The 16,440-nt window shown below is 40.9% G+C and overlaps 1 protein-coding gene across 4 annotated transcripts in view; it reads left to right on the top strand.

Annotated features, from left to right (window-relative positions):
• Nucleotides 1-15,986, top strand: part of slc35g1 (solute carrier family 35 member G1) — a 66,083-nt gene extending 50,097 nt beyond the window's left edge. For 2 of the 4 annotated variants that reach the window (XM_069900561.1, XM_069900562.1), the window contains exon 3: nt 8,960-12,315. In XM_069900561.1, the coding sequence (XP_069756662.1) occupies nt 8,960-9,719 (760 nt within the window). In that variant the 3' untranslated portion in view covers nt 9,720-12,315. Of the gene's footprint in view, nt 1-7,393; nt 7,447-8,959; nt 12,316-13,149; nt 13,506-15,853 lie in introns of those variants that run through there. The other 2 variants (XR_011345518.1, XM_069900563.1) reach the window with 2 other exon arrangements.
• Nucleotides 15,987-16,440: the final 454 nt, after the last annotated feature.

Below are 16,440 nucleotides of genomic sequence, written 5' to 3' on the forward strand. Positions count from 1 at the left end.
CATTACAAATCCAATTGCTGGCATCAAAGCAGCTGTTAAGCCAGATCACCAGGAGTGTAAAATGGAGAACCTGGAACAAAGAAGCCTGACACATGTCACTCACGATACCATAAGCGTTCAGTGTTTAAACAGACTAAATCATCCTGTCCCTCAATAGCTACCCAGTGAGTGTTACCCTGGGCAGGTGTCACTATTTCCCCTTTTACAGGAGGGCCACTACCTGGTGGTGCCACCCATACCTTTTGTCCAACATTCTCTAGTTCGGGGATGGGGGGCATTGACTGTTATTCCTCTGGAATAGGCTGTAATTCAGGAGCGTGAAGAAGTCGGTGGAAAGGTGTACCTCCTTTTAAAGGGCGATGATTCAAATTGTCGACTGCCTGCTGCAGCACATGGCACCATCCCTTCTGGGTCCCCAGTGATGTTAACAAATGAATTTGTTCCTTCAGTAAGCCGTTCATTTGTTCAACTAACCCGGCAGCCTGCGGGTAATAAGGAATATGGTGGACCCATAAAATACCGTTGTCATTTGCCCAATCACAGATTGCTTTCCCGGAGAAGTGCGAGCCATTATCAGAGTGAATCTCCTCTGGAACATCATAACGATAAATCAAATGGTTTTGTCCTTGGATAGTGCTAGCTTGGTCAGCCGTCTTGGTGGGAAAAGTAAAAACCAGGCCCGAAAAGGTGTCAACCATTACTAGGACGTAATATTTACCCATGCAGTCTAGCATGGGGCCTATGTAATCAATTTGCCAGACCGCAGCTGAGTGAGCACCCCGTTTTATTCGGCCATGCGGACCAGGTGGAACGGTATGGAACTTCACAAGCTGACATTCTGGGCATGTACATATGACCATGCGGACATCATCCTTATGGATGGATAAAGCATGTGTACGGGACCACATAGCTGATCCCTTCTCCCCCAAATGACCACTCTGTTCATGTGCCCATCGAGCCAGGGGGACGGTATCAGCACAGCTGATAGTGGCAAGCTGATCTGCTACTGCATTATGTTGAGCCATGTTAGTCGCCATATTGGTATGGGCATCAACGTGATAAACGGTTATCTCACGATGGTGGGAAGCATCCCACAACAGCTGCCACAACTCTTTGCCCCATACTGGGCGGTCATGTATCATCCAGTTGTTCTTTTGCAAATCAGGCATCCATACCACAAGTCCATTAGCCAAAGCCCAGGAATCAGTAAACAGGCGAAGAGGGTGATCATGGGGATCTAGTGGTAAAGTGACTGCCTTCAACTCAGCATACTGACTGGAGCCACCATCCCCCTCCTCCGATAACTGAGTTCCTGACCTAGGATGGTAAGCCACCTGTTCGTGTATGCGGCCCACCCCTTCAGGCCCTCTGGTCGCACGACTCTGAATATACCACTTCCATTTAACAATAGAAGACTGCTGAGCCCGCCGGATCTTTAGATTAGCATCATTAGCCAGGACCCAATTCATTATAGGAAGTGCAGGTCGCAATTGAACATCTGCATCACCTGTCATTCTTTCAGTCTCTAGCAGGGCCCAGTAACAGGCTAGTAACTGTTGTTCAAAAACAGAATAACGAGTGGCAGCCTCAGGCATGGTACGTGACCAGAATCCTAGTGGGACTCGGCGACCCTCTTGTTTCTGCCAGAGGCTCCAGGAGGCCACATCATCAATATAATGGTGAATTGAGAGGGAAGGCGATACTGGAAGGTGGGTGAAGGTATACTGGCGCCCCTTCCAGGTAAAGGCGAACTGATCCTGTGAGTCCTCAGCTATAAGAATACTGAAGAAGGCCTTAGCGAGATCAATGACAGCATACCATGTTCCTGAGTTCCCAGTAGCAATGTTTTCAATAAGAGTGACAATGTCCGGAACTGCTGAAGCAAGTGGTGGGGCATGTTTGTTCAAAAAACGATAATCAACTGTCATTCTCCAGGAGCCGTCCAGCTTCTGGACCGGCCAAACAGGGCTATTGAAGGGCGACGTTGCAGGCCTCACTACCCCTTCTTCTTTCAAAGCATCAATGGTGGCGGTAATCTCCTCCTGCCCTCCAGGGAGGCGATATTGCGGAATGCATACAGGTTTTGAGGGGGGTGTCACCACCACGGGATCCCACTTGGCCTGACCCACCACTAATCTTTTTGTAATAGTCCGAATTCCGAATGCAAACCCCCCTTGGCTAGTATTAAGGGCTGTACCGGCCAACATATTAATACCCAGAATACACTCGTCAGTGGCAGCTACCAACGCATGTAACCATATGGGGGAAGGGCCATCACCCACCGTGGCACGGACTTTTATTTCCTTTGCCAGGGTGATTGCCCCTCCCATTCCTTCTATTCGAAATGTGGGTCCGTTCCAGAGGTCGGGGTTACCAGGAATCACCGAGTGCTCTGCACCGGTGTCAACCAAAGCCAAGTATTGGCGATCATTACCCCCACCCCAGTGAATTGTTAATGGTATGTAGGGCCGCGGATCCCCGTGTGTGCGCCGTGTCTCGATGGAATAGACACGGGAATCCTGCCCACACCTTCAGGCTTCAGAAGGGTTCGGGGGTTTCCAGGACCACATGCTATTGTTATCCTTAAGAGCCTGTTTAACCCATTGTTGTACCTCATCACGGGTAACTGGGGCAGGAGAAGCTGACTCGATAGAAGCAGCAGTGGGAGCAGAAGGCACAGCTGGGCCGGGAGGACCCAGCATCTGGGGATGATGTTCCCCTGCCTTCCTCTTATAAAGGGCATACAAGACTGCAGTAGGTTTCCCATCAATATCACTTTTAGGTACGCCTAACTTTAACAAAGTTAGAAAAAGCTCTTTTCTGGTCAGTCCATTATTAACAGCAGCCCCTCTCCTTTCATCCTGTCTGTCTGCTTTAACCTGGGTTGTACGTGAGTGGATTTTACCTCCCAACTCCAGTTCTTGGAGTCCAGATAGGGCGTGCACCGCCTCAGATACGAGGTGCCCAATTAGCGGACTAGTTACAGACAGGACCAGTCCCCGTATAGTAGGTTGGGCTGAACGAACCAATCGGGTATGCATTCCAGCTGTGAATAATTCTTCATCAGGGCTCCCCCCATGCATCCACAGCCTCAGGCGCCCCGCATACAAAGCAGAGGCCACGGCCTGTTGGCGAATCACTGCTATACCCTCCTCTGGTGTGCCCCAATGGTTCTGCAAATGCAGATCCCAATCTACTGGTGACGGATACACCCGTAACAGGGCTTCTCCTAGAGTAGCAAGTAAATAGTCTACATCTCTCCTTCTGCCACGTAATTCGGCAGTGACTCGAATATCAGTAGTTAATGATCCTAACCCCAACAATTCCTCAGGGGTCAGATATATGCTACCTCCCCCTTGCTCCCAAACCCGCAGAAGCCAGGCCGCCAAAGTTTCTCCTGTCTTTTGCCTAAAACGATCTCCAATGGCGGCCAGCTCTTTTATAGTAAAGTCACGTATTGTTGTTGACTGCTCCCGACCCCTGTTACCACTCTGGCACATGGGAGGCTGCTGAGACCATCCCGTTGAGGGGGGAGCCCACCTAGCATAAGCAGGGGTTTGGGAGCCTTCCCCTGGGTCCGCTTGGGAGATCGGAGCACCGGTCCCTTCAGTTTCTACACTTACATCATCCCCCCTCTCGCCTTCATCTGCTTGGACAGTCCGCTGCCTTACGGGGCGGGCTTGAACAGCGGAGGGAGAGGGGAGTATGCCAGGCACATGCCGGGGGGTATCTGCATTATTACCATTATCATCATACCAGATATTCCCGTCCCAATCATCAATTACATCAGGATCATTGCCATTCCTTATCATGGCACGAATACGGTGTGGATCAGGTTCTACCCCTTGCTTTTCCTTATTCGCACAGAGCTGTTGCCGGAGTTTAATATTACGGCAAATTGTTTGAACATGCTTATCCTCCCATTCTTTGGCTCGATCCTGACTGGTGCTAACAATTTCGCTCATCATCGAGCAGCGCTGTCGCAGAGTCTCTACTTCCTCCTCTAGTTGTTTTCTCTTATGTTCAGACTTTACCTGCTGCTGAACTAATTCAACTTCACGCTGAACGGAGTGGCGTAAGGCTGTGGCCAGCAGCCAAAAACCGTCTGTCAGCGTCCCCCGTTTTTTTGGAAATTTACTTTCTCGGAGGAGAGTGGCAACCTCCATTTCAAAGTGTATCTTCAGATAAGTCCCCATGGCTGAGTTTAATTACATCTGCTAGTTCTGAAAGTAAGGTGACATGCGTGTGGACCCAGTGTCGTCAGTTCCACATAAGCAAAAAGCATCTGAGTACATGGTTTTAATCCTCCATTACAGTTTGTCATTGACTGTACCAAGATCAGCAGGGAAGAAGTCCAAATGTGAATGCATGCTAAAAGAATATGACATGAAATCACAAAAATAGGTTTTTATCTGGAAAAAAAAACAATATGTGATAGGGAATTTTTGAGGTGATTTTCCTGATCAGCAGCTCAAAATCCATAAAATTCACCCAAAAGTGTTCAGGAAGCAAAATCTTTATTGTCCACTGTAATTTGAGATGAACTGAGTAAATTTAGTCCAATAGATTGGATGCTGCCAGAAACAATGATCAAGAATAACATTAATAGCCGTTTGGACAAATGTGGATTAACAATTATTTGCTGAAAGAAAATAGTTTTTATTTTATTTTAAAGAAATGAAAACCATGACAAAATTGATGTGAAAATAGATATTCATAAGGATTTCCATTTATTGCCACATAATAAGCTCCAAAATTTGTTTTGACGCAAAAAACCATCAAAATGAACAGTTGTTTCTTGGGCTGTAGGAAGGTACTTCCCAGGGGTCAGTACTAAGAAACTGCATTTCTTCTTTTGAATAATGATGAAGAGTCTGATTTCAAAATCTGCAGATGAGGCAAAACTGGGAAGTCTGGTAACTAATGAGTTGGATCATGTTAGATGTCAAGATGTGTATACAAGTGGCAGATAACATTTTGTGTAGGGAAAGAACAAAGTGGAAGATGTTTGGGAGGGTTTGGCAATATATAGGAGTATTTCTAAGATTGGTACAGGAGCAGAGGGACCCTTATGTATCTATTACAATGACCTAACTGCAGCAGTGTACTTCAAAAGTTTTCTGAAAATACATGCAGGGTTATGGACCTTACAATTGAAGGGAGATAAAACAAAAACTGGGAATCTGTTGAGTATTGAGTCTAATTCTGATTATGAGTCTAAAGGGTGGACTTAGGAATCATAGAAAGAGTGCAGCATTGATTTCACAAGGTGCCCCAGGCATTGGGGCATCTGTTATGTGGCTTGATTAGAAATGTTTATTCATTGGTTTATGATGTGGAACGAAACCTGAGCACCCAGAAGCAATCAGGTGGTGTATGTGAAACTTCATGTTGACTGCTCTGGAAGTCAAGTTTGAACCTAGCTTGCGAGGTGGTAGTTCTATTATCTTTGTCACTCTGTGGCCCACAACTACTTATTAATTTAATCTAGTGGTTTTCAAACTGCCCCCCGAAACTTGCATTCCACCTAAAGCAATTCCTATACCATAGGTGCTCTGTGATTAGTAAGGGATTGCTTAAGGTGTTATGTGGGTGAAAACCACTGTTTTAAGCGTACCTAATTGACTCATTATGTGCATGGTTTCATAACTCCAAAGGAAATGGGCCAATGACAATTTTTCTCAAGCAAAATATTTCAGTAACAATCGAGAGCCGTGGTTCTCAACCTTCCCTTCTCACTCACATGCCACCTTAAGCAATCCCTTACCAATCACAGAGCACTTATGGCATAGGGGATGGTTAAAGTGGAATGTAAGTTTCAGGGGGCAGTTTGAAAACCACTGATTTAATCCAATAGTTGCCAGGAGTAAGAAATTGACTCTTCTCAAATGTAGTTTGTTACTGATACACAGGCATGTTTGCATTTTTCTGGAAATGGAAGTTTTGTTTTTATAAAATTGATGGGATTTTAAAAGTATTGGTGCACTAGATGTTTCTTTAATTAAATTAAAACTTGGGTTCTTTTTAAAACAACTAGATTTATTAACTAAGCAACCAGCTCTAAAAACAGTACATACACATGTAGACCTCATGGGGATGCATCCATCTTGTATCTACTAAAGATGAAACATTCCTCAGATGCCACACACTCATTCTCCGACTCCTCCTGGTGGTAGCACTCTATCACTACATCCCTTTTCCTTGAAATGTTTAATCAAACATGATACATTAATACAGTATTCTTCCAATTTAAAGTTCAACACATGAACATCAGCAGTATAAATCTTTAAGTATGCAGTTCTTTTATAGATACAGTCTGTCAGGTGATTTGACAACTCATGTGGATCTTCTTAACACAGGTGCTTATGTTGGCTCTGCTGGTCCACTACTGTCCAGCATGGGTGGTGTTTCCTCTGTTTTTGTACAGGCTGTTTCTTCCACATCTGGTACCACGTGATGTTTCTTTTATTACAATAAATAAACTTTGGGTTCTTTTTAAAACAACTACATTTATTAACTAAGCAACCAGCACTAAAAACAGTACACACACATGCAGACCTCATGGGGTGGCATCCATCTTGAACCTACTAAAGATGCAACCACATTCGCAAGATGCAACATTCCTCAAATGCTACACAATCTGTCTCTGTCTCCTCCTGGTGGTAGCACTCTATCATTACACTAGATAGAAATATTTCCACTGCTGGTATTGCCTTGAATTAGAGGAAGAAACCTTAAAGTCAGCATTTGCTATCCAAAAGAGAAGTAAGAAAACAATTACTCACTCTAAGACTTGCTGCATTCACACCAACAAAAATTGAGAGTCTGGAGTTCAGTTAATAATTGGGTGAGGTTATGAAATTGTATGAAATGAACATTTCTGAATGGAGTTGGTGTAATCATCAACTACAGGTAGAATGGCAGAAAATCATTTTGATTTTATTTATTTATCAAATGAGCATTGTCCCAAGGAAATGGGAGAAAAGTGTGATTAAATGCACTTTGAAATGTTAAATTAAAACAAGCAAACCAGGGGTATCATATTGAGTAATCCTGAACCATGTCAGGTTGAGATGTGAAAACATTGATTCATACATCATGCACTAGAATGCGACTGAAGTCTTTAAAAAATGTATGCATGAGTGGAATTTTGGACTGAGGTTTGGCTTTGCCCTCTTTTGCCATTCATGAATGAGGGGCTATCATTTGTTGTGTATGTGCAGGCACAATGAATGCTTATTTAGATTGGACCAACACCAAGTTCACTGTGGTCCAACACTATTGAGATTGCAGGCACTAAAACTGAAAAAACAAGATTTTAGGTGATTCCATCCTTTTCATAATGTTGTGAACTAACAACCCTTTTAATTTTTTTTTTTGTTTGGGTTTAAAGGGACTTTGTTAGCACTAACAAAGGAACAGCAATGGAAAATTCACCAGACAATGGTAAATTCAAATTAATAGTTTTTTTTAAATTAAACTATCAACAACATAACATTACTTACTTATCTCTAAACATACTTAACTCTAAATTTAACCCCACTATGCGCAAATGTAAAATGTGTGTGCAATTAAAGTCCCACTCTGAAAAGTTAATTTTTAAAACTACAGCATCATTTTAGTTTTGCTTGAAGGTCTTAAATTTTCAGTTCAGAAATAACTATAAAGCACTTTTAAACATCATATCTCCAGGTCTCTTTAAACTCACTATTCTTTTGATGAGATGTTTTGAGATTTTCTTTTAAATAGACCATCTTTTGTGCCACCAATGTACCTCTTGTGAAAAGGAGAATACAATTCCTGTCTTCCCAGGATCAAATCTTCTTTTTACTGATGATTTTGGAATCTGTTTCCCACACGAAGAATCTTCCCTCTTCTAAGAAACAGTGAATGTAGCTATTTCCTTCCATGATAAATTCACAAGCCCAGACAAGGGTTAAGTGAAGTGGGCATACAGAAATGGACCCATTAGAATTCTGTTCTCTTTTCCAAAGAGACAGCGAAGCGGTCCTCCTTATTTAAAAAGCCACTTATTCTGTGTTCCCTTTTTCCAGGAGTAACACACAATAGCACCTATTCTGGTTACTGTAGTTCAACCCTGTCTTTCACAAGGTTCCAACCCCTGTGTGTGTGTCACAGGATTTTGACTTCTGTACTCCAAACTGAAGTGATCCAAAAATGTATGAACTTGATAATATATATTTCTCCAAATTATGTGACCATTTACATCATTAATGAGGTCAGTTCCAATTCTTTGAAATCATGTGATCATTTATTGAATTTTAAACTGTTACAAACCCCAGTTTCTTGTAAACCATGTGATCTTCATACATCTGTCTTGAAACCACTCTGAAAGATTACATCACTTTTGTTTCAAAGGCTTAAATATATCACTCACGTGGCTCTGAGTTTTTGTTCTCTTGTTCAAGAGCCCTTAAGTGGTTTAGTATAAAAACCGATGGCTTCCTTCTTATTGAGTACTTAGATATTTCAATTTTTAATAAAGCAAACACTCCATTGTTCTTGAATAATTAAGACTCACTTCAGATCCATTAGCGCTATCTTTTCAAGATGCGTCAACTCCGAAAAAGAACAATCTTTCTGAGTTCAGTGGTTCTCTGTAAATATGCTGCGACCTGTGTGTGACCCTGTACCAACCCACAACTAACTTACTAAAAACACATATACAATATTTTAACTCTATAATTTACTTTACTAAGACATTTTTATAAGAAATATAACTTAACCTTAACCTAAGTATTACTATTAACATAGATCCATAACAATAATTTAATTTGAGGATGAATAAAAATAATGGTCTTTTCTGAATAATGCAGAAAATGTTTCCTTTTCAATATTTTAACTAAATTAAGAAACTGTAAAACTATATGAGTATGGGTCCAGGTTTAGAGATGTGCTTGCATCAAACTTTAATCCTGCTGTTGTCATTGTTTTGCAGAGTGGACATTCTGGGACCGAAGGGCCTGAGACTGTTGCTTTTCCTACGAGGTATCCTCGGTGCCATAACCATGATGTTGCTGTTCTACGCCATTCAACAGATGCATTTGGCTGATGCCACTGTCATAATATTTAGCAACCCAGTCTTTGTCTCCGTATTTGCATGGATTTTTCTGAAGGAAAAATGCACTCTCTTGGATCCCATCTTCCTCGTTTTTTCTTTAGTCGGGGTCATTCTTATCGCTAGGCCACAGTTTCTCTTTGGCACTCACATTTCTGGATTTGAAAGCGACTACAAGAATCACATCAAGGGGACGGCTGCTGCGTTTGCAAGTGCAATCTGCATGTCATTGACGTTGATAGTGATCCGGAAAATGGGCAAATCCGTCCACTACTTCCTCTCCATTTGGTACTATTCAATGATTGGAATGGTCTTGAGTTTAAGTGCGGTCTCGATAATTCAGGAATGGAGCTTGCCCCTCTGTGGAATGGATCGAGCAATTTTAATCGTGATCAGCATACTTGGCATTGGAGGGCAGACATTTCTCACAAAAGCTTTGCAGATAGAGAAGGCTGGCCCTGTGGCTCTTATCAAGACAATCGAAGTAGTTCTAGCTTTCATATGGCAATATTTATTCTTGAATCGCTCACCTACCTGGTGGAGTTTAGGGGGAGCACTTTGTGTAACAAGTGGCACCAGTGGAGTTGCTATTCAGAAGTGGTACACCAGCACCAGGAAAGAAAAGAAAAATCAAAATTAACCAAAAGAAGTAAAGAAAAATGCAAATGAACCAAAGTCCTTTATATTTTGAAATGAGGGAGATCGCCGAATTTGAATATGGTTATTTTTCCATCTATTTTCTGAACACTGAAAACACAAAATGATGACTCGAGAATATCTCAGGATAATGCAAAATTATAACTTTCTGCCATTTTTTAATTGAGACTTTTGTAATTATTTGGATTTCTGACATGAGAAATTCTATTGCAATAATGTTGCTTAACTGACAGATGTTGCACTCCATTTACTTAGTGTGTAAAATGTTTGCACTCATCCAAAGTTCAGGAGACCATCCTGGAACTCTGTCAATTTGGTATGGTTCTGTTTGACACTTTTGCTTCCAACTCAGCAAGCTGTGGGTTCAAGCCTCTCTCCAGAGACTTTTGCATATCAGCTCCACTGAGTGAGTGCCTTATAAATGAGGCAATAAAACCTGAGGCCCTGACTGCTCCTCAAGGATTTAAGAGACACCAAAAGGTCCCATAATACTCCAAAAATGGGTCCCTGACTGACCCCCCAAGGATGTAAGAGACACCAAAAGGTCCCATAATACTCCAAAGATGGGTTTCTGACTGACCCCTCAAGGATGTAAGAGACACCAAAAGGTCCCATAATTCTCCAAAGATGGGTCCCTGACTGACCCCTCAAGAATGTAAGAGACACCAAAAGGTCCCATAATACTCCAAAGATGGGTCCCTGACTGACCCCTTAAGAATGTAAGAGACACCAAAAGGTCCCATAATACTCCAAAGATGGGTCCCTGACTGACCCCTCAAGGATGTAAGAGACACCAAAAGGTCCCATAATACTCCAAAGATGGGTACCTGACTGCCCCCTCAAGAATGTAAGAGACACCAAAAGGTCCCATAATTCTCCAAAGATGGGTCCCTGACTGACCCCTCAAGAATGTAAGAGACACCAAAAGGTCCCATAATACTCCAAAGATGGGTTCCTGACTGACCCCTCAAGGATGTAAGAGACACCAAAAGGTCCCATAATACTCCAAAGATGGGTCCCTGACTGACCCCTCAAGGATGTAAGAGACACCAAAAGGTCCCATAATACTCCAAAGATGGGTACCTGACTGCCCCCTCAAGAATGTAAGAGACACCAAAAGGTCCCATAATTCTCCAAAGATGGGTCCCTGACTGACCCCTCAAGGAAGAAATAGTCACCAAAAGGTCCCATAATACTCCAAAGATGGGTCCCTGACTGGCCCCTCAAGGAAGAAAGAATCACCAAAAGGTCCCATAATTCTCCAAAGATGGGTCCCTGACTGGCCCCTCAAGGAAGAAAGAGTCACCAAAAGGTCCCATAATTCTCCAAAGATGGGTCCCTGACTGGCCCCTCAAGAATGTAAGAGACACCAAGAGGTCCCATAACACTCCATAGATGATCCAATTAGATTCTCATTAAATCTGGATCAACTTTCATCCCTCAGTCAATCAAAAGCTGATCATCTTTTTCTTGGTTTAATTTCTGCCTTGGAGACTTTTTTTTTTAAGTGTTCTGTCATCAATGATCATCCTCAATCAACTCCAAGGTTGCAAAACCCTTTGGAATATTCTGGATTTATGAAAGGTCCTCTATTTATATACTTGTTGCTTTGCATTCAGATGAGCGCTGAACAGAACTGATCACCTGCTTACTGGTAAATAGCTTCATAGTACTTTCTAAAATTGGGTTCTAAAACTGGACATTAATATTTTTGTGTTTTGTGGTTTTACACAATAATTAGAGAATATTTATTCATATTTGAGAAATGATTGAATCATTTTATTATTTCACTTAGCATGAAGATAAAATATTTTAATGTGTAATGTAGGTTATTTAAATACTGTCACAAACCATTTTTGTATTTGTTGAATAATCATCCAGCAACCTGCTGATTATCAAACTAATGATTGAAGAATACTGTAATGAATGACATCAAAGGTACATTAGACTGATAGAAAAATAGCAAAATGTGGAGGGAAAGTGAGGAATCTAGTTCTGTCTTTTGTGAAATCAAATCTGTGTGCTACGTGTGTTAGACTTCTGAATTTAAGATTCTTATAGAAGCACATTCATATTAGGATGTCCTTCAGTCAGGTGTTTGTAACCGATGACAGCTGTTGTCTTTTTTCCTTTCTTTGCAAACAAAAAAACCCTTAAATAATTCATTTTGTACCTCCCACAAAATAGCAGAAGGTGCTCTTTAGTATACATCTGTTCCACAACAATATTTTTACAGAAATTTCCAGACCTTGTCCTCTGTTTGAGTTGTCACCAGTCAAACTAAACTAGAAAATGGTGACATATTTAAGAGAGGAAAGATGAAGGGGTTTGTGACTGATGATCTCCTAAGCTTGGCTAGGGACTGAGAACTGGGTGGCACTGAAATGAAAAAAGTGAAATGCCAGGCCATTTTTGGCCTTGGATGCAAGTTTTCACCAGACAAATGATCACTGATGCTCTGCCACTGCATGGTAGTATTTCTACTGTTCTCCTTTAGCCTTTGTTCCTATTTTATTGCATAACTTACCACAAGTTCCTTTGCATTAATGAACATAAAATAAAAAGAACTGAGGAAATTATGCTGTTGTTTAACTAAAATACTTTGTGTTTTAGTTGTTCCTGCATCCTGTTTAATCTAGCTACCTTTTTCATTGCTTCAGGAACTTAACACTGTATTCATTTGTTGTTTAAAAAAAAATCTATCTGCTAGTGAAAACCTTGCTGTCGATTATTTCAACTCAAAGTTCTGGAATTCCATCTATAAGCCAGAAGTAAATCATGAAAATCTGTAGACGCCATGGTTGAAGTAAAAACACAAAATGCAGGAGAAACTCATCAGGTCAAACAGTGTCCTTTATGTAACAAAGGTAAAGATACATAACCAACATTTACCTTGATGAAGGGCTCAAGCTCGAAACGTCTTGTTACTCCAGACTGTCATGACAGGAACAATTGATGGTTTGTGCAAGGCCATTGTGCTTTTATAGAGCGGGCAAGTGTCACAAAACTCCAAGGGGCCAAGGATTACCTTAAAACCCTACTTTCCTATATAACGTGACCGGTGTCTAGTCAAATGTATTTTACTTGGTATTTGACGAGCATCACATGTAACTGTGTGAGTTGCCACGAGGTTCTTGCCACCAAGCACACACATTTGTTAAGAGAAACACAGAAACTGCAGATGGTGGAACTTTGAGGAAATGGCAAGAATCTGAAAGACCTCAGTGGGTTGGACAGCATCCAGGAATATAAAGGGTGAGTCAAAAATTTGGATTGGGAGTCTTTATTGAGACCCGGTTAAAGGGTCCTGATCCAAAGCTTTGACTGACCATTTCTAACCAGGGATGCTACCTGAGTACCCACAGAATCCCTCCAGCAGCTCATTGTTTACTCATGACTCTGCTTTCCTTCAGCCCATCGCTAAGCCGATATTGCAATCACAAAGAAGGCTACACTTTGTGAGATGTCTGGAGGGGGTTTGGTATGTCATCGAAGACCTTCATAAACTTCTACAGGTGGACCGAGGAGAGCATTCTGACTGATTGCATCACTGCCTGGTATTGGAGGCACCAACTCTCAGGACAAGAATAAACTCCAAAGGGTTGTTAACTTGGCCTGTGACATCACAGGCACCAGACTCCACTCTACTGAGGACATCTACGTGAGGCGGTGTCTTTGAAAAGCAGCCTCTATCCTCAAGGACCCCCACCAACCAGGCCGTGCCCTCTTCACTCTGCTACCATCAGGAAAAAGGTACAGGAGCCTAAAGGTGAGCACTCAGTGGCACAGGGACAGCTTCTTCCCCGCTGCCATCAGATTCCTGAATAATCAATGAACCAAAGACACTGCCTTACTTTTTGTGCACTGTTTTTTAAATAGTAATATTGTAAGATAGTTATATGAATATTTGCAGTGTGATACTACTGCAAAAACACCAAATTTCATGACTTGTTCATGACAATAAATTCTGATTCTGATATTGCACATATCACAGCAGGCATCTCTTTGACCCGAAAAGTTAACTCCACTTTCTCTTTTCACACCTGCTGAGCATCACCAGGTTTTTCTCCATTTATCCCTCAACTTGTCTCCAGATGGTGCCATTGGCCACATTGCTAAAGTTGTGCCACAATCTGAATGTTGACTGCAGAGAAAATTAGGACCTCAAGTCTTCTTCATGTTCTACATTACAAAACAACCGCAGTTTACCAAGTTCTACATGGCTGATTAAAATAATTTAGAACATCCTGACTTTGTGGGGGGTGGGGTGGAAGAATTTGAGTGCCAGCATTTAAAATAAACTTCAAGTAAACCGAGAAGCTTATAAAGTTTTTGATTTTTAATTTCGTTAATTTCTTAATTATTTTAAATGAATTTGTTTTTGTCGGTTTCTCTGATAATATCCTCAAAATCTGTCCACAAAAGTTGCGACATGATGAACAATTTAAAGTGGGTTATCTGTCTCTATTCCAATTCAGCCACATAACCCATAGTTTTCCTGAGCACTAGCTGTTCCTTGTTTAAGGAAATCTTAGAGTTAGTGAAGGGAAGTGTGGCTGAGAAGAAGATCAGCTATGGTCTTACTTTGACACTGGTTTAGGACAAGAAACTGAATAGCCGATGTCTAATTCTACAAGTTTCCCATCCCTCCATTATCCAGCGTGGTTTATAAACTAAGAATTTTTTAAAAAACCTTTAAGCAAACAAAGTAACCAAGTCACATGGATCAGCTGGACTCCTTACTAGATAAGTGTTGTTTGAATATTTGGAGGCGATTTGACAAAAATAAAGAGTCCTGAGGTTTGGCAATTCCAATATTTATGGTGAATAGAATGGAGCTAGGGGCCTTGTGATATCCTGGAAAAAAAGGTTTTTTTTTTAAAACAAAACAGTTCATTTGGGCTTCCCAAGAGGAAAGTTCTGTTGTTTTAACTTGGTCTAGCCTAATGTGACACCAGTTAGGATTCTTAATGGCCTTCTTAAACAACATTGCAAACTCTCAATTTAACAGCCTTAAATATAAAAATCTTTCTTTGGCTTGGCTTCGCGGACGAAACTAGCATGCTGGAGAAATATAAGAATACTGTGTATGAAATAGGTATATTTCTCGCCCAATGCTCTCAGGAGTTCCAGGATATAAATCTAGCAACAATGACAGTATGCTCTGAGTGACTTAGGGAGTAGACAGTAGTGATTACTTCCATTCATTTGAATTTCTTGTCTATCTTGGTGGTTGAAGTTGCTGGTTGTAAGGTACTTTCAATATACAGAAGGAAGTAAGTGGAATAGTATACACAGCACAGCTCACTAGTTGAGTGTTTCTGATCATTACTGGGCTGTTAATATTCGTTACCTACCTTTTTGGATTTTTCATTCTGACAAATTGGATTGTCCATTATGCATAGATTTAGAATTGAAATCTATGCAGCAGTATTCAGTGGCCTCTTTAAAGGGGTACCTCTCTTCCACTTCGTTTTTCCAAGATCAATAAGGATATATCTAATCCAATACTCAACATATATTGCAAATCTAGTGCTATCTTTCATTTTTTTTTGACCACCAATAATTGATCAATATTTCACTATATGGAAAATCAAAAGGTTTTTTTTGCAAATTTACTTGAGTAAGTTTGTTTAATGTCTTTTGAACAGCTGGCAAGTAAATACAACTTACCAAATATTCTTTTTTTTAGATTAAAAATTTCTTAAATACCATATTACCAGACTTTCCATTTGTATATCCACCAGATTTAGTTGATAATATTTTTCTCCGAAATGATTAAATGGAATTACATATGATAGGTTATTGGAATTATGTCCAATATTTCATGACAAAATTAAAAAAGCTTGAGAATTGGAACTTGCAAGACCCTTATCAGAGGATCTATGGTACAAGATTCTTCAATATGTGCCTGTCATATATTAATCCAATTCAAGGTGGTGTATCATGTTCACATGTGCAAGGATAAGCTAGCTTCTATCATTTCTAATATTAACCCTAATTGTGACAGGTGCAAATCTGATATTGCTACATTGACATGTATGTTTCAGTTTGTCCTACCTCAGAAATCTATTGGTATTGAAAGAAAATTTTAATATCTTTTCAACTGTATTTCAGGTGGAGTTACAACCCAATCCAATAACTGCTCTTTGTGGGGTTATTGAACTAGACATAGGGAGTTTTTCTGTACCTCCGCAATGGGTTGTGGCCTTCTCTACATTTTTGGCTAGAAGAGCCATCTTATTCAAGTGGAAAGACTCTAGACCTTCAACAGTGTTTCAATGGTTTTCTCATATCATGTCCTGTTTAAGTTTAGAAAAAAAATTAGATATCATGTATTTGATTTATTGATGAAATTTGAAGATACATGGTGACCTTTTGTCTTATTTTCATTTGATGTAAATGTTTTTAATGTGATTTAAAGCTACAAAATCCTCAGGATAAGGTGCTCAGATGTGCTTTTTTGGGGGGAGATCTTTTTTAATAGAGAAGGTTAAGTTTTTAATTTTTTAATCTAGATCTATATCTTTATCTAATATATGTGCATGGGGATGCACATCGTCACGGCAAACCAGCCCCGCTTGTATCGCCATGTGGCGGGGCAGCCATGGGGAAATGGCATCGTCAGAGGTTTCTCTCTGACTCCGGCATCCCTCCCAGCATGCACCCTGGGCAGTGATAATGATGTCACAATGCACCAGGTG

This window comes from Narcine bancroftii, chromosome 10 (genome assembly GCF_036971445.1).
Source record: "Narcine bancroftii isolate sNarBan1 chromosome 10, sNarBan1.hap1, whole genome shotgun sequence".
Lineage (NCBI taxonomy): Eukaryota > Metazoa > Chordata > Chondrichthyes > Torpediniformes > Narcinidae > Narcine > Narcine bancroftii.